Below are 24618 nucleotides of genomic sequence, written 5' to 3' on the forward strand. Positions count from 1 at the left end.
TAGGTGCAGGACAAGGCCATTTGGCCCTTTGAGCCAGCACCGCCATTCATTGTGATCATGGCTGATCATCCACAATTAGTAACCTGTGCCTGCCTTCTCCCCATATGCCTTGATTCCACTAGCCCCTAGAACTCTATCTAACTCTCTTTTAAATTCATCCAGTGAATTGGCCTCCACTGCCTTCTGTGGCAGAGAATTCCACAAATTCACACTTCTCTGGGTGAAAAAGTTTCTTCTCACCTCAGTTTTAAATGGCATCCCCTTTATTGTTAGACTGTGGCCCCTGGTTCTGGACTCCCCCAACATTGAGAACATTTTTCCTGCATCAGTTTGTCCAGTCCTTTTAAAATTTTATAGTCTCCATAAGATCCTGTCTCTTCCTTCTAAACTCCAGTGTGAATACAAGCCCAGTCTTTCCAATCTTTCCTCATATGACAGTCCCACCATCCCAGGGATTAACCTCATGATATATGCTGCACTGCCTCAATAGCAAGGACATCCTTCCTCAAATTAGGAGACCAAACTGCGCACAATACTCCAGATGTGGTCTCATCAGAGCCTTATACAACTGGAGAAGGACCTCTTTGCTCCGATACTCAAATCCTCTCATTATGAAGGCCAACATGCCATTAGCTTTCTTCAATGCCTACTGTACCTGCACACTTACTTTCAGTGACTAGTGTACAAGGACACTCAGGTCTCGTTGCATTTCCCCTTAACCTAATCTGACACCATTGAGATAATAATCTGCCTCCTTGTTTTTGCCACCACAGTGGATAACCTCACATTTATCTACATTATACTGCATCTGCCATACATCTGCCCACTCACTCAACCTGTCCAATTCACCCTGCAACCTCCTAACATCCTCTTCGCAGTTCACACTGCCACCCAGCTTTGTGTCATCTGCAAACTTGCTAGTGTTACTTCTAATTCCATCATCCAAATCATTAAGGTTTCACAAAATGCTGGTGTAACTCAGCGGGTCAGGCAGCATCTCTGGAGAGAAGGAATGGGTGACGTTTTGGGTCGAGACCCTTCTTCAGACTGAAGATCAGTCTGAAGAAGGGTCTCGACCCGAAACATCACCCATTCCTTCTCTCCAGAGATGCTGCCTGACCGGCTGAGTTACTCCAGCATTTTGTGAGACTGATTTGTACCAGCATCTGCAGATATTTTCCAATCCAGACCATTAATATATATTGTAAATAGTTACAGCCCCAGCACCGAGCCTTGCGGCACTCCACTCGCCACTGACTGCCATTCTGAAAAGGAACCGTTCATTCCTACTCTTTGTTGCCAACAAATTCTCTATCCATGTCAATACGCTACCCCCAATACCATGTGCTCTAATTTTGTTCACCAATCTCCCGTGTGGGACCTTATCAAAAGCTTTCTGAAAATCTAGATACACTACATCCACTGGGTCTCCTTCATCCATTTTACTTGGCTCACTTCCTCAAAAAATTCCAGAAGATTAGTCAAGCACGATTTTCCCTTCATAAATCCATGCTGACTTGGACCAATCATTTTACTGCTATCCAAATGTGCCGTTATTACCTCTTTAATAATTGACTCCAGCATCTTCCCCACCACCGATGTCAGGCTAACTGGTCTGTAATTCCCCGTTTTCTCTCTCACGCTCCTTTCTTGAAATGTGGGATAACATTAGCTACCCTCCAATCCACAGGAACTGATCCTGAATCTATAGATCATTGGAAAATGATCACCAATGTGTCCACGATTTCTAGAGCCGCCTCCTTGAGTACCCTAGGATGCAGTCCATCAGGCCCTGGGGATTTATCAGCCTTCAGTCCCATCAGTCTACCCAATACTATTTCTCGCCAAATGTAAATTTCTTTCAGTTCCTCTGTCTCCCTAGATCCTCTGTCCTCTAGTACATCTGGGAGATTGTTTGTGTCTTCCTTAGTGAAGACAGATCTGAAGTACCTGTTCAACTATTCTGCCATTTCCTTGTTACCCATGATAATTTCACCTGTTTCTGCCTTCAAGGGACCCACATTTGTCTTTACTAATCTTTTTCTCTTAACATACCAAAAGAAGCTTTCTTTATATTCTTGGCCAGCTTCCCCTCGTACTTCATCCTTTCAGCCCGTATTGCCCTTTTTGTTACCTTCTGTTGTCCTTTGAAAGTTACCCAATTCTCTGGCTTCCCGCTACTCTTTGCTATGTTATACATCTTTTCTTTTAGTTTTATTCCATCCCTAACTTTCCTTGTCAGTTACGGTTGCCTCTTACTGTTCTTAGAATCTTTCTTCCACTTTGGAATGAAATGATCCTGCATCTTCTGGATTATGCCCAGAAATTCCTGCCATTGCTGTTCCACTGTCATTCCTGCTAGGATCATTTTCCAGTCGACCTTGGCTAGCTCCTCTCTCATGCCCTCATCATCCCCTTTGTTCAACTGCAACACTGACACTTCTGATTTAACCTCCCTCTCAAATTGCAGATTAAAACTAATCATATTCTCTTATGATCTAAAGTGTTAAAATCCTTCCTTGTTTTAGTATTTGGGAAAGCCAGAAGTTGTGTGGGAGCCATGGATTTAATTAGAATCTTGTCAGTGTGAAAATTAGTATTGAGTATAATTCAGATGGAAATTAAAGTTTACAGCCTGATAGAGCTAATGCACACATTGTAATTAGGTCACTTTTATTTTCAGAGCTCAATTCCTTTCATTTACAAAGCATTACGATGGAGCACACATTAATTCAGTTATCAGCCCGGCAGAGAAAGAACTCTGCTGATAACTGAATTAATGTGCTCTGATTTAATTGGAAAGTTTCTCAATCTCAGTTCATACATTTCTGTTAGTTTTATCCTTTAGGAATGGTGCTTTCAAATTTGATATCAATCAAAACCCGTAGCATCAAAAGTTCATTGTTTTTAAGTTTAAGTAATTGCAGTCTAATAAACAGGAAAATAGATGAGCAAATGTGGTTTACTCAAGTGTCACAGGCACCAGAGAGGACTGATACAAGGCATGTTAATTGGCAATAAGAATTAAGTATTAGTGGGAGTAAAACTCACGCACAAACAAATTCTCAGCTCAATGCTTGAGGGGACTAAAGAGAGTAGGATCTCATTCTCTGGTGTACAGTATGTGCTAAAGTGTAATGCCATAAAATGCACATCAAATATCACTTAAAATTTAGAAACAAGGTACAGCAAATGCTGGTTAATAAGCAAAAGGACAAAAAATGCTGGAGCAGATCAGCAGCATCTCTGGGTCGAAACGTCACCTATCCATATTCTCCAGAGATGCTGCCTGACCTGTTGAATTACTCAAGCACTTTGTGTCCCTTTGCCACGTAAAATTTGTTTAGTTTGATTCCAGTACAACTGAATTACAGAAGTTGGGGTCAGCATGCCGAGGTTAATAAAATGTTAGTTTACTGATATTTGATTTAAGGATAAATATTGGCAAGAGAACTCTGCAAAATATTGGCATAATATATTTTACAGGCATCCAAGAGAGCAGACAGGTTCCTAGTTAAAACCTCATTAAAAGATAGCACTTCTAATCGTGTGAGATCTCTCAGTACAAGGTCTCGACCACACATGAATGACTTTCTAGCTTTTTTGTTTGAATATCTGGTGGGATTCCACTACACAATGTTCTGTCTCAGAGATAAGAGCGCTGACCTAACTAACATTAACCGAACTACAGCTGATACTGGTACCACAAGCCTTGTCATCTACTGTAAGGTGATTGTTTTTGCCTGATATCAATTTCTTCAGTTATTCACTGTTGGGCATCCATACAACAATGTACATAGCTGATTTAATGTTACTACTCCATATGCATTGCTCATACAACCAACAAAATAGTTTCAGATTAAAAAGTGTCTCAATAAAATCAGAGGGGGAAAAACTTATTAATATTAATAAGTGGTCGAGTAGAAGGAAAACTATTAGTGAAATCCATATGAAGTCAACACCTCTCAGCACAAGTAGTTCTGCTATAACACGATAGTTGCATTGCCAAGAAACCTTGTGTTTTTTGAAATTGCATTGCCAGTTCATTGGCTACATTTAAGAGGGAGTTAGATGTGGCCCTTGTGGCTAAAGGGACCAGGGGGTATGGAGAGAAGGCAGGTACAGGTTACTGAGCTGGATGATCCGCCATGATCATATTGAATGGTGGTGCAGGCTCGAAGGGCCGAATGGCCTACTCCTGCACCTATTTTCTATGTTTCTATGTTTCTAAAGACAATTGTGTCATTAGGGGTGTCAAAACTCGCAGTAACAAAGTTATTTTATCCCTTTAGATTTTTTTTAACATAAAATTATTTTTAATAACTAAGTTTATTTTTGTTACTACAAGCTAATAATACAAAATATGGTCTGTTGCATTGTTTGAATAAACATTGCACAAGTGTCAATAGAAGCTTGCCAATTTCTATGACTTCCCATCATGAAAGTATCCCAACATGATGTGAAATAAGAAACAATGATGTATGATTACTGCTGGGAGGCTACATGGAAATGCTTTTCTTCCAAGACATCTTTTTTCCCTGCGTTCCAATTTCCAAATTAACTTTTAAGTGGTTCTCCGGTTCTCGATCGAAATAGTATTACAACCAATTAGACCTGCATAATACAAATAGTGTTTCCCAATTGATCAACCTCCTTGTACATCATTTGCATTGGGGAAACACTCATTGTAGCAAACATAGACACAAAATGCTGGAGTAACTCAGCGGGACAGGCAGCATCTCCGGAGAGAAGGAATGGCTGATGTTTTGAGTCGAGACCCTTCTTCAGTCTGAAGAAGACGGAAGAAGGGTTTCGAACTGAAACGTCATCCATTCCTGCTCTCCAGAGATGCTGCCTGGCCCGCTGAGTTACTCCAGCATTTTGTGTCTATCTTTGATTTAAACCAGCATCTGCAGTTCCTTCCTACTCATTGTATCAAAACTACCTGCACGTTAAATCTGTTAATGGAGGCATCATAAACGTCAAGGTCCGGACATAAACCAAAAACTGTGAGGAAAAGTCATTTCAGTGGCCTCAAACTGGTAAATGGATTTCAGGAACAAACAAACAAAAAGCAACACTCAATCTTGTATGGCAATCAAAACAACATCTTCACAGGGGATCCCCACGGATAATGAGTTTGTCAGCCAGAACTCATTTGAGACGAGACAAAATCAAAAAATGAAGTATACAAAGTATATCAGGGCTGGGAAGTCATTCAACACCACAAGAACCCCATCAGTTGGCTGTGCTTGGCGAGGCACATGATGGGCTAGTTATTTGCGTTAAAACTTTCCACTCAGGAGTTCAAGAATTTCCATAAGTTTTAAAACCAAATTTACTGATGCAGTTTTCCATTTTTTGGAGATACATTGATTAGATATTTAAAGCTCAAAGAGTTCAGGTTGATTACGAGGTCAAAATTGTTTGATTCACACGCGCAGTGAGATGGAGTTTGGATTTCAGCTTGAAATTTAATGGAATTGTTTTAGAACTTCCCAACAGGCTGAGAAAGAAAAAGCCATTGTGATATTTTGTTCTAATGTTTTATCTCTTGTGGTCTGAAAAGACACCCAGCAGAATGTCCTTCAATTTTCTTCTGCCTTTTGATTAGTGGTTTCAATAATGAATAACTCTGTCCAGTTCAATAGTTCTTGGCTTCAATTATTTTTGAAGAAGTCTTAATTTAGAACATTTCTCAGAGGTATTACTCAATATAAAATTGTATTTTAAGCCATTTTACTTTAAATGAATGTTCGTGCCCAACACTCCACAGTGGGAGATTGAAGGTGTGTGTGAAAATAACTGCTCATGGATAATTTACCCATCTGACAGAATACATTTCTAATCTAGGCTTTGTATATTGTGTGGGGACACTGAGATTCGACTGAGAAAATCAACAGTATTTCTAATGGAAACATCCACTGTAATCCTCAGGAATGTCGTTATTGGATTATTAATTGTGCCATTCACATGACTTTGAGCTTTTATTCTAATTTGGTATTTTTAGCCTGGAAATTTTAATATGCTGAAAAGCCTACTTTAAGGAAACATTTCGAGTGAAGGAGCCGAGCAGTTTTGTGGGAAACCAGCCATGGTCATTGTAGGCCAGCTGCCCAAACACCAGAGACCTGGATTTGATCCTGAACTCAAGTGCTCTCTGTGTGGAGTTTGCACGTTCTTCCTATGACCGCATGGATTTCCTCCAGTTGCTCCAGTTTCCTACCACATCTCAAAGTATGTGGGTTAATTGACCTCTGTAAAATTGCCCCTAGTGTTTAGGGAGTGGATGAAAAAGTGGGATAATGGAGAACTAGTGTGAATAGGTGATCAGTGGTCGGTGTGGATTTGGTGGGCCGGAAGGCTTATTCCCAGGCTGTATCTTTAAACTAAACTGAACTGTTAAAGTCAGATGTTTATAGGGGCAGCCATAGATGTCAAGGGTTGAGAAAGGCCAATCATAGACATAAGAGGTTTGAAAAAGTTGAGTGTAAACATACAGTGTTGTCCATAATGTTTGGGACAAAGACCCCTCATTTATTTATTTGCCTCTGTACTCCACAATTTGAGATTTGTAACAGAGAAAATCACATGTGGTTAAAGTGGTTACAACTTCACAAAATATTGACTAGACATTGCTTGGCGCACATGGTGCAATTCTGGTCACCACGCTTTTGGAAGGATGTGGCAGGGCTAAGGAAGTTGCAGAGAAGATTCATCAGAATGTTGCCAGGGATGTGGTGGCTGAGTTAAATGGACAGCCTCGACAGGCTGGATTTGCTTTGCCAGGAGCGGAGAGGGCGGTAATGTGATCCGATAGAGGGGGGTGATTAGCCGATAATAAGAATCTGTTTCATTGGATGTGAATATCTAAAAACTGGGGTGAGATGTATGAGGTTTGGAAGGGATCTGAGGGGGGAATTTTTTTTAAACAGCGAGAGGCTGAAATCTGGAGTATGCTGCCTGAGAAGATGACAGCAGCAGGTACTGTCACAACATTTCATTAAATATTTGAATCCCAAGGCATGGAAAGTCTGTGGGCCACATGTGGGTAAATTGAACTGGTAAAGGTAAGTACATTGGTTGGCATGGAGAAGGTGGCCCGAAAGGCCTGTTTCTACACTGTATGTCTCTATGGCACAGGTACAATAAGACTGTTTTGATATAAAAGCTTCACACTTAGACAAACATATATACTCATCCCGTTATGTCAATTTAAAAAATAGAGAGCTTGAGCAGCAGTGGAAAATGTTTGCAGTTAAATCGGTCCCAATATGTTACTCAAATAGAGCACTCTCCAAGCTTTTAATTAGTGAACATTTGAATGACGCTCTCCTGTTGTATCAAGGTCATTGCCTTATTTGCTATGTATTTTTTAATCTTATCTTGGCAGCTTGCAATGTTTATTCGGTTCTTTTAAATTACAGAAGGGTTCAATTTAACTCAACTTGTGCTCTGTTCCAGCTATTTATGAACAGTCCTGTGAGGCATATAAGCACCTCGGCAAAACATCTGATGCTTACTGGATAGATCCTGATGGCAGTGGCCCTCTAGGACCATTCAAAGTCTACTGCAACATGACAGGTAACACAATAATGAAGCTATACCAGCACCGAACTTCCCAACCGTTACAAATAACCTTTTTCTCTTTTTCTTCAATGTTCCTTTTAATCTGCTATCATTTCTTATTTTATTTAAACACATATTCCAAGACTTTGAGGCACGATGTTTCTTCATTCCTCAACACATGGTTTTCATTGTATACTGTGAATAACTAAGGTTTACTCATTGTTTATTTCTGACTCATGAATTAAGTTTTTGTTTTAAATAAAATCAATCGGTTGCTTTTCACCTGCGTGAAAAATATCCCAGTTACAATTAATCCAGATTTTTTTTTAATGGTAAACAATTTTGTTGGTGTAACAATTTTCACATATTTTCTGACCTATTTATTCAGTTTCTTCACAAAGGTATTAGATATTAGGTATAGGATGAAGTAACTGCAGCCAAAACTAATCTCAATAATTCAAGAATAACAATTCAGTCTTGACTAACTCAAAATAAAGTGACATGCTTTTTTGGTATAATATATTGGTTGGACATTCTGCAGTGAATTTTGAAAGGAACATGGATTCAAAATAAAAGCAGCAAATAATGGAAATAGATTGAATCTAAAAGTGAAAAGAGCCTTTCTGTCCGGAGGAATCCTTCAATTGGTATTTGAGGCTTTGAGGCAGAAGATCTCTTTTTCTTTACATCTGAGCCGAACAATAAGAAAAGGTGAAGGAATAGATAAAACGGAAATGTAAACTGAGCTACCTGCTGTTGAAAAGAGAAGATACTGATGCCGCAGTTATAATGCAGTTATAATTTACTTTCAGTACACGGGAAAGAAATAGAAACTATTGACCACTGCAAAAAGGTCATTGCAGATGGACACGTGGCAGGACAATGGAAAACAATCTGATAAGTGGAAAGGGGAAAGATAGGAATGGAGTGGGAACCCGAAGAATCCAACAGGGAAATAAACTGGCATTGGAAAATGTGAAACTGACCTTTTGATTTAAGCTAGATGTCCCAAGTGCAACGTCCTGTTCCTGAGAAAGGGCTTTTCTTCTGCTGGTCCCCTGGCAGTTACTCCAAAATCGAGCAATACTTAGTGTTTTTTGGAGGAGGAAAGGAGATTGTGCTTACAGCCTGAAGAAGGGTCTTGACCCAAAACGTCACCCATTCCTCTCTAGAGATGCTGCCTGTCCTGCTGAGTCATTCCAGCATTTTGTGCCTATCTTCAGCTTCGACCAGCATAGACTTAGAAACATAGAAAATATGTGCAGGAATAGGCCATTCGGCCCTTCGATCCAGCACCGCCATTCAATATGATCATGGCTGATCATTCAAAATCTGTACTCCGTTCCGGCTTTTTCCCCATATCCCTTGATTCCCTTAGCTCAAAGAGGTAAATCTAACTCTCTCTAGAAAGCATCTGCTGTTCCTTCCTAAACATATCTTCTGATATGGCATCCTGTTGATCCTGCTGGGATTCTGCAGGTTAACTGTAACACCGAGCTCTGCTTGGAACTTGGAGCTCCTGTGGAATCTTCAAGGCCCCCAGCGCAGTGGACACCTGTGTCTAAGCTGGTGTCCCTGAATTGCTGGATCAATTGCAGACCTGCATCTGTGGGATTTGGGATGGAAGGATGTAGCATAAATAAATCAGAATGAGTAGTGGAAACATTCAAATGTCTGGCATTGGTATTTTCATCTGGACTGTTTGAAGACAAATGGCTAAAATAGCTTTAGAGTCTGCAATAAGAGGCTGGGAATAACTGAATGACTGGCTCATTTTGGTCCATCATACTCTCTTTCCAACTTTCAATGCTCCCCCAGAACGTGATGGAAAACCCAGCACAAACTTAGCTGAATGCACCTTCAACAACATTCCAACAGTTCAACATCCAGGCCACAGCAATATGTTGGAGCCAAGCCCTTAGCTGCTTGAATCAATATCCAGAGCCTTCATCACAATGACACTGTCCTTGTTCAGTTTATCCAATCAGTGAATGCATGGCAGCAACTCATTAAATATATTTTGACATTTCTGCTCTCTATGATTTCTCCTCCCTCAAAAAGCTGAAATATCATCACATTCTTCTGACTTCAGACTTCTGAAGCTTTTTTTGACAAAAATATGCTGAATTTTGCTGCTTTTCTACCACCTGTTTATTCATGAATATGTCTTCCATGTCACTGAGCTAAGTACAGGCGATCGCTGGGGAATGAACGGGTACCTTATTTACAGACATTAAAAAGTGGATTTGTGTCTAAATCAGAAAATACGCAAAAAACATATGATTATGATAACAAAAAACTCATCAGAATTGCAATGAATAGAATCATAAGCGATAAGATTGAGAAAGGAGAACTATTAGTAAAATAGTCAGTTAAATAAAGAATAGGGACAGTTTCTTTCCAGCTGTTATCAGGCAATTGAACTGTCCTCTCACCAGCTAGAGTGTGCTCTTGACCTCTACCTCATCAGAGATCTTTGAACTATCTCACTTCATAGGTTGGGTGTTTATAACTAGAGAGATCCCGGTACATTGACCTTTGCAACACTGTTGGTGCCTCAAACTACTGCTGTGGGGATGTGAAAAACTACAGTCAATTTTCTTGCTATATGCAAAGTCCATTTATTCAATACATGTGGTCCAGACTTTACATCTGTGCCATCATGCACAGATTTCTCCACTTACAACTGTATATTGGTAGATTTGGCCATTGGATTATGAGGCAGTATGTGAGTTATGCATTGAGGTGATGGGTCGAGATAATGGAATTGCTTTGAGGGACAGTAGTTGCTGTCATCCCTCTCAAGGCCTTCCTGCAGTTGCCATATGGCTGCTGAGCACTTTGCAGCAGATGTGTAGGGAGTGGGTGAGAAAGTAGGATGGCATAGGCTGGAGCAATTAGGCTTGTATACACTGGAATTTAGAAGGATGAGGGGGGATCTTATTGAAACATATAAGATAATTAGGGGATTGGACACATTAGAGGCAGGAAACATGTTCCCAATGTTGGGGGAGTCCAGAACAAGGGGCCACAGTTTAAGAATAAGGGGTAGGCCATTTAGAACGGAGATGAGGAAGAACTTTTTCAGTCAGAGAGTGGTGAAGGTGTGGAATTCTCTGCCTCAGAAGGCAGTGGAGGCCAGTTCGTTGGATGCTTTCAAGAGAGAGCTGGATAGAGCTCTTAAGGATAGCGGAGTGAGGGGGTATGGGGAGAAGGCAGGAACGGGGTACTGATTGAGAGTGATCAGCCATGATCGCATTGAATGGCGGTGCTGGCTCGAAGGGCTGAATGGCCTACTCCTGCACCTATTGTCTATTGTCTATAGACCAGTGTGAACGGGAGATCAATGGTCAGCGTAGACCCGATGGGCCGAAAGGCCTGTCTCCATGCTGTGTTTCTAAACTAAACAATGTACATGAACTCATTAATCAGTTTTCAAATGTAATTTAATAGCAGAATATGAAAAAATATATTATTCTAGATCAGTTATTGATAGCCAAACTTTCATTAGAGTTTTTGATTTAGCAATTTTTATCAAGATTTTGAAATAATAATTAATCTTGAAACATTCTGGCTTTGGGTTCATATACCACATTACATTCTCCACATTGCGATACTTTTACATGAGTTAATAGATGTGGATTGGAAAAAGAACATACCCAACAGAGCCAAATCTGAGAATTAACCTGATGTAGAAAAGATTAGCTTGGAATCTAATGCAACAGTTTGTTGTCTAAAGTGTACTATTTGTTTTACTGTTTATGTTTTGTTAAGTGTTGTCAACCTGTAGCAGTGAGGCAAAGTGGTGTAGGGGTGAAGCTGCTGCCGTACAGCGCCAGAGACCCGGGTTCGATCCAGCGTATGGGTGCTATCCGCAAGGAGTTTGTACATTCTCGCTCTGACTGCATGGGTTTTCTCCGTGTGCTCCCACACTCCAAAGTTGTACAGGTTTGTAGGTTAATTGGCTTCTGTAAAAAATCTAAATTGGTCTTAGAGTGTAGGAAAATGTTAGGGTAAGGAGTGATCGCTGGGTGGCATGCACACAGCGGGCCGAAGGGCCTGTTTCCGCGCTGTATCTCTAAAGTAAAGTACTAAAGTTATATTCTGATCTGCTAGTATTTTTTAAATTCAGTCATGAGATGGAGACACTGCTTGCAATGCAGCATTTAGTATCCATCTCTGATCACTCCTGAAAAGAGGAGCCAGTGAAGAATCAACCACATTGGTGCACATGGAGCCAAGATATTTGACCAGGTATAGATGACAAATTTGTTTCTCTGAAAGACATTTATGAACCAGGTGGTATTTTGTGACAATCTGCACATGGCTGAGTTTAGGAAAACAGCATGGAATCAGTCCCTTCTGCTCACCAAATCCATGGCAACCATCACTCCCCCATTCACTCTAATTCTTTTTTTTATCTCTCTATCTAATCCACTCTTAACACACTAAGGGCAATTTACAGAGGCCAATCAATCTTACAACTCGCATGTCTTTGGGGTGTGGAAAGAAACTGGAGCACCCGGAAGAAACCGGTCACAGAGAGAATGTGCAAACTCAGGGTCTCGGGCACTGTGAGGCCGCAGCTCCAGCAACTGTCCCACTGTACCGCCCTTTGTCAGAACTCTGATTGCTATTCAAGTAACTTGATTCTATGATACCACACCCACTATTGTTGCTTTGAAAAAATAATAAGCTGCCACCAGCAAGCCTCGTGATAAATAAGTAGCGTTTTATTTTCAAATTGTTTCATAATCACACATTTTCTCTTGCTCAGTAAAATATAATGCTTAAATTATATTTTTAAAACTTAGTCCAGAGCTTATTAAGCACTAAATAATCATTTCCTGAAAGCTACGACCAAGTATCATCATATGCCAATAAAAGCTTAAAGAGCAATGGATGCAATAAAAAAAATCCCTGGTCCACTTTGAGATAAGTGAGGATTTGAGAACTGTTTGAGAGCTGTTTGCCTCCCATGGCACGCAGATGTTTGTGCCCTTACTGATTAAATCTTCAGACATGTCAGGTTCTGTGTTGGGAGAGATTGCTGTTTGGAATCCCATTTCAAAAAGCCATAATTGAAACAGTCACCATTACTAAGGACAGGCAATACACGAATACTGAATGGATAAGCACACAACACAAAATTGCTAATTTTACTAAAAATTGTAAAGTGCTTTTGTTTTCTCTCTATAATTCATTAAGAGTTGTCATTGCCTCCTGCTGGGAGGGTTGGCAGGGAATCTGCTTCCACATCTCCACGAAACCATTAATGGTTAACAAAGGGAATCAATAGCGTGGTGATTAAGTTCTGGATCACTGACTCAGTGACATGGGCAGGAATCCCACCATTGTAGCTGGGAGGAATTTTAATGAAAATCATTAAATTGATCTGGATTATCTCAAAAACTCATCTGTTCAGGGAGTAAATCCACCATCTTTCCGCGATCTGACCTGAATGTGATTCCAGACCCACCAATGTCCTCATTTCAGCGACAATTGATCAGTGGTACTGGGGAGGTTGAATCCAGAGAGCTAGATTAGGAGGGTGAGGGAGTGGGTAAATGGGGAGTGGGTGGAGGAGAGTTGGTGGAGGTCCCAGAGCAGAAACGAGGCAGATGAGAAATTGTGGGCGAAATAATTTAGTAAACAGCACAATGAGGAGCACAGCAAATACAGAGTAAAAAACAGTCGTTTAAACTGCATTTATTTCAACACAAGAAGCTTAGCAGATGATGCAAATGAATTCAGGGCATATATTGGTTCAGGGAACTTGGGCATGACAGCCATAACAGAAACTTGGCTGAGAAGAGCAGTGTGTGTCGGGAGGAACTGCAGATGCTGGTTTACACCGAAGATAGAACACAAAATGCTGGAGTAACTCAGAGGGTCAGGCAACATTTCTGGAGAAAGGAAATCGGTAACGTTTTGGATTGAGACCCTTCTTCAGACTCTCTGTCTGATGAAGTGTCTCGGCCGGAAATGTCACCTATTCCATTTCTCCAAAGATGTTGCCTGACCTGCTGAATTACTCCAGCATCTTGTGTCTATCTTTAAGAGAAGGGCAGGGTTGGCTGACTATTGTTCCAGGCTATAGATGTTGCAGATATGATAGAGGTAAGTGCAGAGTGTGAGGAGAGGGGTGGGGGTGGAGGGAAGATTTTGCCTTATTGATGAGGGAGAACATAGTCATACTGCTGAGAGAGGACATTGTTTGGAGACTAGGCTATGTGGGTGGAATGTAAAAATGGGAAAGGAGTAATATTTTGAAGAGTCTACATTTTAGGCCCTCAAGAGTCAGTGGGAATTTGAGGAACGTGTGTGTGTAGGGAGATTGCAGATTGCTGTAAAAATAATAGGACAGTTTTACTGGGAGATTTCAACTTCCCTGATATTGACTGGGACACCCCAGAGTACGAAGAGCCCGGACAGGTGGAAGTTGTTCAATGTGTCCAAGAAAGCTTCCTCAATCATATAAAGCTTTGCAGAGTGGATGAAACACAGGAGTTCCTCCTCGGGAACGAGGTGGGGCAAGTGAATGAAGTGCCGATGGGAGAGCACTGCATGACCATTGACCAGAATACTTTTCAATTTTAAATAGGTATGTGGAAAGGTAGGACAGGTCCAGAATAGGTCCTCTGAAAGATCTGCCTTGGTATCAGTTTATTGTTGTCATGTGTTCTGAGATATAGTGAAAACATTGTTTTGTGTGCTATCGATGCACATCAAACTATACAGTATTATGACAGGTAGTGCAAAAAAATAGAAAGGAAACTGCAAAATGTAGTCACAGCTACAGTAAAAGTGCTGATTAAAATACAAGGGCCGTAACACAGGGGATTGAAAGATCAAGACTACATCCTCACTTTCTGAGAGGTCTGTTCAATAGTCTGATAACAGCAGGGAAGAAACTCTTCCTGAATCTGGTGATAGAGACTTCCGAGCTTTTGTTTCTTCTGCCTGGTGGGAGAGGGAAGAAGAGAGAATGACTGGGGCAGGCATCGTCCTCGCCTATGTTGGCTGCCTATCTGAGGCAGCGTGAAATGGAGTCAATGGGCAGCTTCTTTGCGTGGTGGACTGGGCTACATTCACAATTCTCTGCAATTTCTTGCTGTCTTGCGCAGAGGAGTTCCCAAACATAGTTGTGATGCATCCCAATGGCCATCTACGTGCGGAGCCACAGGAGACAGATGGGATTTTTAATTAATATTTTTCATCAGATTTTACTGTGGAAACGATCATGGAACCTAAGAAATTGAGACAAATGATTTGTGATGTCATGGACCATATACAAATCAGACTTGTTAGTGATCTTAAATTGCACTAAGGTGGATAAGTCCCCAGGACCTGACCAAGTGTATCCTCAGACCTTGTGGGAAGCTAGGGAAGCAATTATGGAGGCCCTTACAGTGAAATTCACCTCAGCTTTATCCACAGGTCAAGTGCTGGAAGACTGGAGGGTGCTATCACTTAAGAGGGGCAGCAAGTTTTGGAACTGCAAGTCACTGAGCCTGCCATTGGTGGTGGGTAACTTGGTGGAGGGGATTCTGAGGAACAGGATCTACCAGCATTTTGATAAAGAAGGAATGATCATCTCACAAATTTGGCAAAGTTTTTGAGGGCTGGGCAGTGATCCTTGTTTTTATGGATTTTAGCAAGGTCCCGCATTGAAGGCTGGTCTGGAATGTTAGATAACACGCGATCCAGGGGGAACAAACTAGTTAGAAACATAATTGACTGGATGATAACAACAGAATGCAGTGGTGGAAGGATTTTTTTGGACTGGAGGCCTGTGACTAATGTTGTGCCACATGGATCGGCACTGGGCTCATTGCTGTTCACTATTTATATAAACAATTTGGATGAGAATGTACAAGACATAATAAATACACAAATAACGCTAAAATATGCGGTGCTGTACGCAGTGAGGAATGTTTTCAAGAATTACAGCAAGATCGTGATCAGCTAGGTGAGTGGGCTGGGGAATGACAAATGGCATTCAATATAGACAAATATCCAGTTACATTCTGGAAAGTCAAACCAGGGTAGGAATTATACAGTGAATGGTCAGACCTTGGGAAGTGTTGAAGAGCAGAGGGTCCTATGAGTACGTGGATAGTTCCCTAAAAGTGGTGTCACAGGTAGACAGAGTGGTGAAGAAGGCCTTTGCACGTTAATCCTCATCAGTAAGGGTATTGTATGCAGAAGTTGGGATGCTACTACTTCTTCTTTCGTGTCCATCATCCATGTTTCAAATGTTACATCACTGTCATCATCCGTCCTGAAAAGGGTGCAAGCTTCCGGCGACATTCAGTGAGAGCCATCACTTGTACAACAGATGATGGTGGTAGCAGAATTAGCTCAGGACACTTCCAGTTTTCAGCCCCACGACGTGGACGCCTCTGCGTTGGGATGCTATGATGCACTTACAAGATGTTGGTGAGCCCCACTTGGAGTATAGTGTTCAATTTTGGTTATCTTGTTATAGGAAAGAAGTCATTAAGCCAGAAAGAGTGCAAAGATTTACGAGAATATTATTGGGACGAGCACCTGAGCTACAGGGAGATATTGAGCAAGCTAGGACTTCATCCCTTGGAGCTTAGGAGACCGAAGGGGTGACTTCATAGAGGTGTATAAAAACATGAAAGCCATAGGGAAGATGAATGTCCATAGACTATTTTCCAGGCAAGTGGAATTAAAAACTGGAGGTGGTTGGTTTAAAATGAGAGGCAAAAGATTTAAATGGGACATGCGGGATATCCTTTTTAAGCAAAGGGTGGTGAATACCAAGAATGAGCTGCGAGAGAAAATGATTGAGGGATTTTGGCCAGATACAGGCAAACAGATTATATGGATATGTTGATTGGCATAGATGAGTTGGGTTAAAGCGACTGTTTCTGTACTGTATTACTCTATTGTCGATGAATCTGATGTTCAGGCAATAAAAGCTAATACAGCTAATGTTGACCACATCTTGCCAAGAGGGTAAAAAAGAAAAGATATATGTGATAGGTCCTCTAATTTGTCCCTTTTTTATGGCGAGTACAAATGTATGGATGTGTGAACCGAGCACTCAAGTGAAAATAAATGAACACCAGCCCATGCATTTCAGTCTGTGATACAAAATCTTTTTGGTCAGCATAGATGAGTTGGGCTAAATGCCTGTTATTGTGCAGTATCATATCATATCATATATATACAGCCGGAAACAAGCCTTTTCGGCCCTCCAAGTCCGTGCCGCCCAGTGATCCCAGTACATTAACATTATCCTACACCCACTAGGGACAATTTTTACATTTACCCAGCCAATTAACCTACATACCTGTACGTCTTTGGAGTGTGGGAGGAAACCGAAGATCTCGGAGAAAACCCACGCAGGTCACGGGGAGAACGTACAAACTCCTTACAGTGCAGCAACTGTAGTCAGGATCGAACCTGAGTCTCTGGTATGACTCAATGATTCTAAATGTGCTATGCATTTTGGAACTTATTCTTAATTAGTGCTTAATTGATGTAAATTAATTAGTCAAGTTTAACTTTAACTGATCGTTTGAGTTGTTCCATATTTGTTGAGACATAACCAGCCTTTCATGATTATGCAATGGAAATACACAGAAATCCAAGCACTATCCATCACTAACTGAACTAGAGTCATTCACAGCATGATTAGACTGGGGCTCTTAATGTGTTTATTAGTGCCCCACAACAAGTTCTCTCTTATTTCTCTTGTCAATGACATCAATTTTTCTTGTCAAATTTATCACTGGTGGATAAGCAACAAAAATGCACTATTAATTAAAGTGGCATTTAGAGAAAATATACCCTGGGATACAAAGAGTGAAGATTTCAGCTAAAGAAATTAGCCAAAGTCTAATTTTCTACTGACATTGTTAGTTCTCTGCTGACAGCAATTATAATTAAATCTGCAAAGATTCTGCAGAGGAAATTAAATCCACAGAGTAAATCTGTGTTAGTAATTAAATTAGAAAATTAGAAGGTGTTTAAAAGGCCTTCCTTATTTGGTAGGACATCATAGGTCAGACATCAGAGAATCTTATCAATACTGAGAAGGCAGGTGGTTACACAGATGAACTGAGAGGACACAATGAAACAGACGGTATCATAGGGGAGGGATTTTCACCTTCACACCCGAGGAAGTGATGTGTCAAAGTGGATTTTCACTCTCTTTTGAACCTGAATGATATTCATCCGAAAGAGCTGTATCCAAGCCAGGACACTGGGTTTCCTCCACCACCTTCCTTTGCAACAATATGAGGGTAAAATGGTTTTGATAGACTTTCACTTCTCTGCAAGTCTTTTGGAAAAGCAGCATTTTGGAAAAGCTACATTTAGGACCAGTTTTTTACACTTCATCTCATCGCAGGGGAGTTGTGGTGGATTTTAACTTTCCCAATATAGACTTCGACTACCATAGTGCCAAGAGCTTAGACAAGGTGGAATTTGTCAAGTGTGTTCAAGAACATTTCCGCAAGCAGTTTGTAGAGGACCCAGCAAGTGAGACGGCAAAGCTTGACCTATTCTTAAGGAATTGATCAGGGCAAGTGACTGAAGTGTCAGTGGGCAAGCATTTTGGGATCAGCAACCACAGTTCTATTAACTTTAAAATAGTTATGGATAGGATAAGAAAGGACAGCCCCACAAGTTAAAATTCTGAACTGGGGTAAAGCCAAATTTGATTGTAGTAGCAGGAACCTGTTAATGCTGATTGGAATATGTTGTTTGCAGGTACATATCATATCATCATATCATATATATACAGCCGGAAACAGGCCTTTTCGGCCCTCCAAGTCCGTGCCGCCCAGCGATCCCCGTACATTAACACTATCCTACACCCACTAGGGACAATTTTTACATTTACCCAGCCAATTAACCTACATACCTGTACGTCTTTGGAGTGTGGGAGGAAACCGAAGTTCTCGGAGAAAACCCACGCAGGTCACGGGGAGAACGTACAAACTCCTTACAGTGCAGCACCCGTAGTCAGGATCGAACCTGAGTCTCCGGCGCTGCATTCGCTGTAAAGCAGCAACTCTACCGCTGCGCTACCGTGCCGCCCCTGCGCTACCGTGCCGCCCATGGAAGTAAGGAATCCTGTAGGATGAGAGACATGGAGGCTCTGGTCAGGTAAAGGCAGCTGGGATCAAGAATATCCTTGGAGGAGTAAGGGGACTGAGCATACTTATGAAATAAATCAGGAGGGCATAAAGTGGGGATGAGATAGATCTGGCAGACAAGGTTAGAGAGAATCCAATGAAATGTTATAAGGTATATTAGGTAAATAGGATAATTCGAGAGAGAGAGAGAGAATGGGCCCCTTCAGAAACCAAAGCTGTAGTGAAGCCGCAGGAAATAGTAAAGGTCCTCAAAGAATATTTCTCCTCTTTTTTTCCCACGGTCAAAGACATGAACACAAGGGAACTTCAGAAAGTTTATGGAGATATCTTGAGGACAATCTCGCTTACTGTCAAGGAAGTGCAGGACACCCTGAGACATATGAAAAGATATGAATAAATCTCTCGGATGTGATGAAATATATCCAAGTAAATAGTGAACAAGAAATGGCAGGGAAACTGGCTGAGATATATGAAACATTGTTAGATACAGTTGAGGTGCTGGAAGACTGGTGAGTGGCTAATATGGGACTTCTTTTTAAAAAGGATACAAACAAAAATCTGGGACTAATAGACGAATAAGCCTAACATCTGTGGTACAAAAGTGGCAGATTAGGAGAATCAAGAACCAGAGGACATAGGTTTAAGGTGAGAGGGAAAAAGATTTAATAGGAAGAGACAACTTTTTTCACACAACAAATGGTGGGTATATGGAATGAGCTACCAGAGGAAATATTTGAGGCAGGTACTACAACAATATTTAAAAAGCATTTACAGAAACATGGATCGGAAGGGTTTAGACGGCCGAACGCAGGCAAATAGGACATCTTGGTCGGCATGGACAAGCTGGGCCAAAGAGCCTCTTTCAATGCTTTATGACTATGAATCAACTTTCCTTCTTCCAAGATTATATGTGTATCTCTTTTAAAGGTATTCTGAGTTCAACTCCGCTGTCAAAAAGTCAAAGAACCACACAGCACAGAAACAAGCCCTTTGGCTCACCTTGCCCTTTGCAATCAAGTTGCCTAACCAAGCTAGTCACACTTGCCTGTACCTGGCTCGAATCCCTCCAAAGCTTTCCTAACTATGTACATGTCCAAGTATAATTTAAATGTCATATTTATCCCCGCCTCTACCTCTTCCTCTGCCAGCTTGTTTCAAATACTCGCCACCCTCTGTAAGGAACAATTGCCCCTCAGGTTCTTTTTAAATCCTGCCCCTCTCACCTGAAGCCTATGCCCTCTAGTTTTAGACTTCCCTACTTTGAGGAAAAGACTGTGACTATTTACCTTGTCTATGCCTCGCATGATTTTATAAACCTCTTTCACGTCATTCCACAGCCTTCTACCTTCCAGAGTAAAATGACTCAGCCTATCCAGCCTCTCTTTACATCTCAAATCGTCTAAGTCCCTTGCTTTGATATCCCTCTCATTTCTCTGGGTTCATTTAATTTCAATATCTGATTTCTCCAAAAACCTGCAGCAGTTTTTTATATGCAAAATTAGAAATAAAGGTTTTCCTGTGGTAGTTTCTCGATTGCATCTTATCTGTACAACGTTACTCAATCATTCATGAAACGGAGAATTTTCTCACAGCTGGAAATATTCAAACCATCCTTACTTTAAAACAGCGAGGCTAGTTCGATGCTCTGATTTCTCAATAAGAAGGCATTAGCATACAATTAGGAATGATGATAAATTTGGAAATCATAATGCAGGAAAAATGATAATAAAGAAGTAATTTCTAAATTGTACTCTCATCATCAACTGTTAATTTTATCATTCCTTTCATGGAATTATTGGAATTCTGTAACTAAATATTTTAACTTTCCTTTCTTTCTATTTCAATGCATTAATGTTTCTTTTCAGCACCTCTCTTCATATTTAGATTTATTATATTATTTCTTCATAGCTTCATATTTCCACGGACATTTAGAGCCATAGAAATTCATTGAGTCATACAGCGTGGAAACTTTGGCCCAACTTGCCCATACCAACTAACTGACCCATCTACGCTAGTCCCACCTGCCTGATTTATATTAGCAATCCCGGCATCTTTTACCAAACTATTTGTGGAAAACAAAATAGCTGCAGCTCAGAATCAGTCGTGCTAGTCATTGGGGATAGGCTGCATTGCGGGAGTGGAACATTTGCACATATGCCGTGAGCATTGCTGCTTCACAGCTCCAGCGACCCAAGTTCAAACCTGACCTCGTGTACTGTCTGTATGGAGATAGCACATCTCCTTGTATTTTTTTCAAGTGATTTACATAGAAACATAGAAACATAGAAAATAGGTGCAGGAGTAGGCCATTCGGCCCTTCGAGCCTGCACCGCCATTCAATATGATCATGGCTGATCATCCAGCTCACAAAGTGGAGGAGTGATTCACCAGGTCAGGCAACTTCTCTGGAGAATATGGATAGGTGATGTTTTGGATCGACTGAAGAAGGGTCACGTTTCGGGTGATGTTTGGGGTTTCATCAGACTGAAGAAGGGTCTCGATGTGAAGCGTCACCTATCCATGTTTTCCAGTGATGCTGCCTGACCTGTTGAGTTACCCCTGCACTTTGTGTCCTCGTGAGTGGAGAGGACTGATATCCTTGCACCTGGAGGAGCTTGGACAAATCACACGGACCAACTGGCTACCCATTATGACATATAGTATAAGAAAATAACTGCAGATGCTGGTACAAATCGATTTATTCACAAAATGTTGGAGTAACTCAGCAGGTCAGGCAGCATCTCGGGAGAGAAGGAATGGGTGACGTTTCGGGTCGAGACCCTTCTTCAGACCCATTATGACATGATGAGTATTTCTAAAACTAAAAGAATCTGATGATTTGATATCATAATATTATTTCTTGCACCATTGTGTGCTCCTTTATGCAAACAAGGAAACGCTGCGTGATAATAACTTTTAAAGGAGGTGCTCTCATGTTGGGGAATTGTGATATTAAATGAACTCTTTGCAATATCTTTCCTTGATAGCAACAGCAGTGATGCAGTGTAAAAGTATGAAAAGTTGACTTTAAAGTTCCCCCTCTTTGTAAATCAAATCATTGCTGTGAAAAAACATTAGTCTCAGTGACTGATAAAATGCATCTCTTTTTTCAGCAGAACAAGACTGGTTGCTTTTTGTGCACTAGATTCAAAAGCATTTTTGATTCACTGTGGTGAACTACTGAAATATTGCATTCTGTCTCATGCATCATTCATCATAAAGAACAAATTACTTCTGTGAAGTCTTCACAATGCTGAAAATAAAATGTTTATGCCTTGAGCCCATAAACTCAACATGTCATGGATGGAATTTAATAGCAGCCCAGTACTGTTACATCCAGTTCACAAGAGACTGCACAAATAACATTATTTTTACGCCATGCTTTGCATTTCAGCCAACAGTCATTACTCAAGAGGAAAATACATCTTCAATATTTTTGTCATTTGTTATAATTGTTCCGACATACGGGCCAGGCCATTACTTTCAGTGATGAAGATCCTCAGATCCTCACCTGGTGCTTCTAAGCCAGGATTGTGAATCCATTATTGAAGAGTTGCCACAACTATTCAACTGTGATAATGCCATGTCAATCTGGAAACTCATAAAATGCATTAAACAACCACAGAAAATCCTGATTGTTCAAACAGCAAACAATTGAAAATCAACTTGAATGCACAATTGAAGCCAAGCCCATTATATAAAATGACTGAATAAAATGGTTTGTTTTATTACATGAATTCCAGGATATTCAATAGTTTTCAGGGCTCATATGTCTCAATTCAGAATTTGTAGGATAAATGAAACCCATAACCCATTTCTCACAATGCAAAAATGAAATTATGCAAAGAATTGCTGAATATAGTAACTATAGCTACAGATAGTCCTAATATTACCACCAATTGCCTTGCACAGAATTTTTTTTCAGAATAGTATTTTTCATTTGGTGTACCTCTGGAATTGCATGAAGAGCTGAGAACATTGAATAGCAAGATGTAGTTGTTGCAAGAATATCTTTATTTGTTGGTATATTTCCCAACATTTTGGAATGTATTGTGATTCAATTTTGGAAGCAGAAATAATAATTTCCCCAACTTTTCAATATAAAAATTGTGGTTGCAAGATGTAATTAGCTCTTTGTTTTTGTCTTTTGGAATTTAATTTATGGCGAGGATAGGAGAACTGAATACTGAAAGTATTAACACAGGAATGATTTATTCTGCAAGAGAAACAGTTCGAGGTAATACCATGGACACTGTAAAGCAGTAATGTGTGAATTGCTTTGCATAACTCACTAATTCATGAGACAAGTTCAAATCACTTTTAGTCCCTTGCAATCTGCTGTCAAGCACTGGGTTAAGGCAGCCTGGGACCCTTTTGTTTACCCCAAGCAAAAGATGCTAATCCTTTGCAGATGTTTAATGATTGTAGCTTTGTGCACGAATGAAGCTCACACAAGCAACAAACAATCACAGCTTTCTGATGTGACTTTAATATTGCTTAATGTAACCTCTGGCTAAAAATAACTTGGATTTTGTTTAGCATTTACAGCCACATCCACAGGTTGGGGTAGTGCTATCTGAGAAAGATTCTACAGTTATCAAGAGAAATATAATTGCTCCAAAAACTGTTTACCCAACTGATTAGAAGTGCTTTAATATTCACAATGGTGGTAACATATTAATCCTCTTGGTTAAGCCTGTAGATGACTGTGCAGTTTAAAAAAAAACTTTATCCACACAACATTTTATATTGTTTTGCAATTTTACGTGGCATATTAATACAGGGAAAGCTGAGAATGTTTTGCAGTTTTGTACTTTTCTGAATGATGTTTGGAAGTTCAAACGTTAGGAAGAGCAAGGCCATGAGGAGATTTAAACTCAACAACAACAGTTGCTATTCATATTATGCCTTTATTGCAGTAAAATGTAAAAGTTTGCTTAACAAAAATAATCATCAAACAACATTGACACCTAGCCATATAAGGGGATATTAGAAATATACCTAAAAGTTTAATCAATGAGGCCGGTTTTGTTGCAGGAAAGAGAAGTGGAAAGATTTAGGACATAAACTCTAGAGCTAAGATTCTAGCCAGTTAAAGCCATGGTAACATTACAAAATAATTAAAATTGAGGAGGTGCACAAACCCAAAGAGGGAGGACCCCAGGTATCTTGAGGAAGTTGTAAGAGAGTGTAATGATAGAGAGAGAGAGAAGGCCATGGAAGGATTTGAATTTCCACAAAGATCTGTGCTGGGACCTCTGCTATTTGTAATCTATATAAATGACTTGGATGCAAATATAGATGGATTGGTAGTAAGATTGCAGATAGAGTTACAGACTATGAAGAAGGCTGTCAAAGTATACATACAGATCAGCTATGGAAATGAGAACTGGCAGATGGAGGTTAATCTGAGCAAGTGTGAGGTGTTGCACTTTGGGAGGTCTAATTTTAAAAAACTCATAAAATGTAGTAAAATGGTCTCTACCGCCTGGATTCATGAATGATAGTAAGACTTGAGTGGTTTTGTTAGGTCCTCTATGCAAAGGGATGTGGGTCAAATGTAGGTAAATGGCACGAGCAAAGATGGGAAGATCGTTATCGGCATGGACAAGGTGGATGGAAGGGCCCGTTTCTGTGCTGTGTGATTTTGTGACTAACTGTCACATCATTACCACTCTGGAATGCGAGTTCGTGCTCAAGGAACTCTTGCAGGAGAGTCATAGTATAGCGGCGGAAAGGGATGCCAGTGAGATGAGGAGAAAAGGAGAAATGACTGGGGGAGTGGGAGGAGGGTGAAGTAACGGAGTACATGGGATTGTCCAGTATGTCTGGGCATCACCCACACAATGAACTGATGCAATCGACTGCTGCAAGGCAATGGTTCCAAGCTGCTGCAGGCTGATCATGGAGC

The 24618-nt window shown here is 40.6% G+C and overlaps 1 protein-coding gene across 1 annotated transcript in view; it reads left to right on the forward strand.

The window, feature by feature from the left end:
* Positions 1-24618, forward strand: part of LOC144604190 (contactin-associated protein-like 2) — a 1366128-nt gene that overhangs the window by 755784 nt on the left and 585726 nt on the right. The window contains exon 12 of the mRNA XM_078418400.1: positions 7465-7584. Within this exon, the coding sequence (XP_078274526.1) occupies positions 7465-7584 (120 nt within the window). The remainder of the gene's footprint in view (positions 1-7464; positions 7585-24618) is intronic.

The sequence above is a fragment of the Rhinoraja longicauda genome, chromosome 2 (assembly GCF_053455715.1).
Source record: "Rhinoraja longicauda isolate Sanriku21f chromosome 2, sRhiLon1.1, whole genome shotgun sequence".
Lineage (NCBI taxonomy): Eukaryota > Metazoa > Chordata > Chondrichthyes > Rajiformes > Arhynchobatidae > Rhinoraja > Rhinoraja longicauda.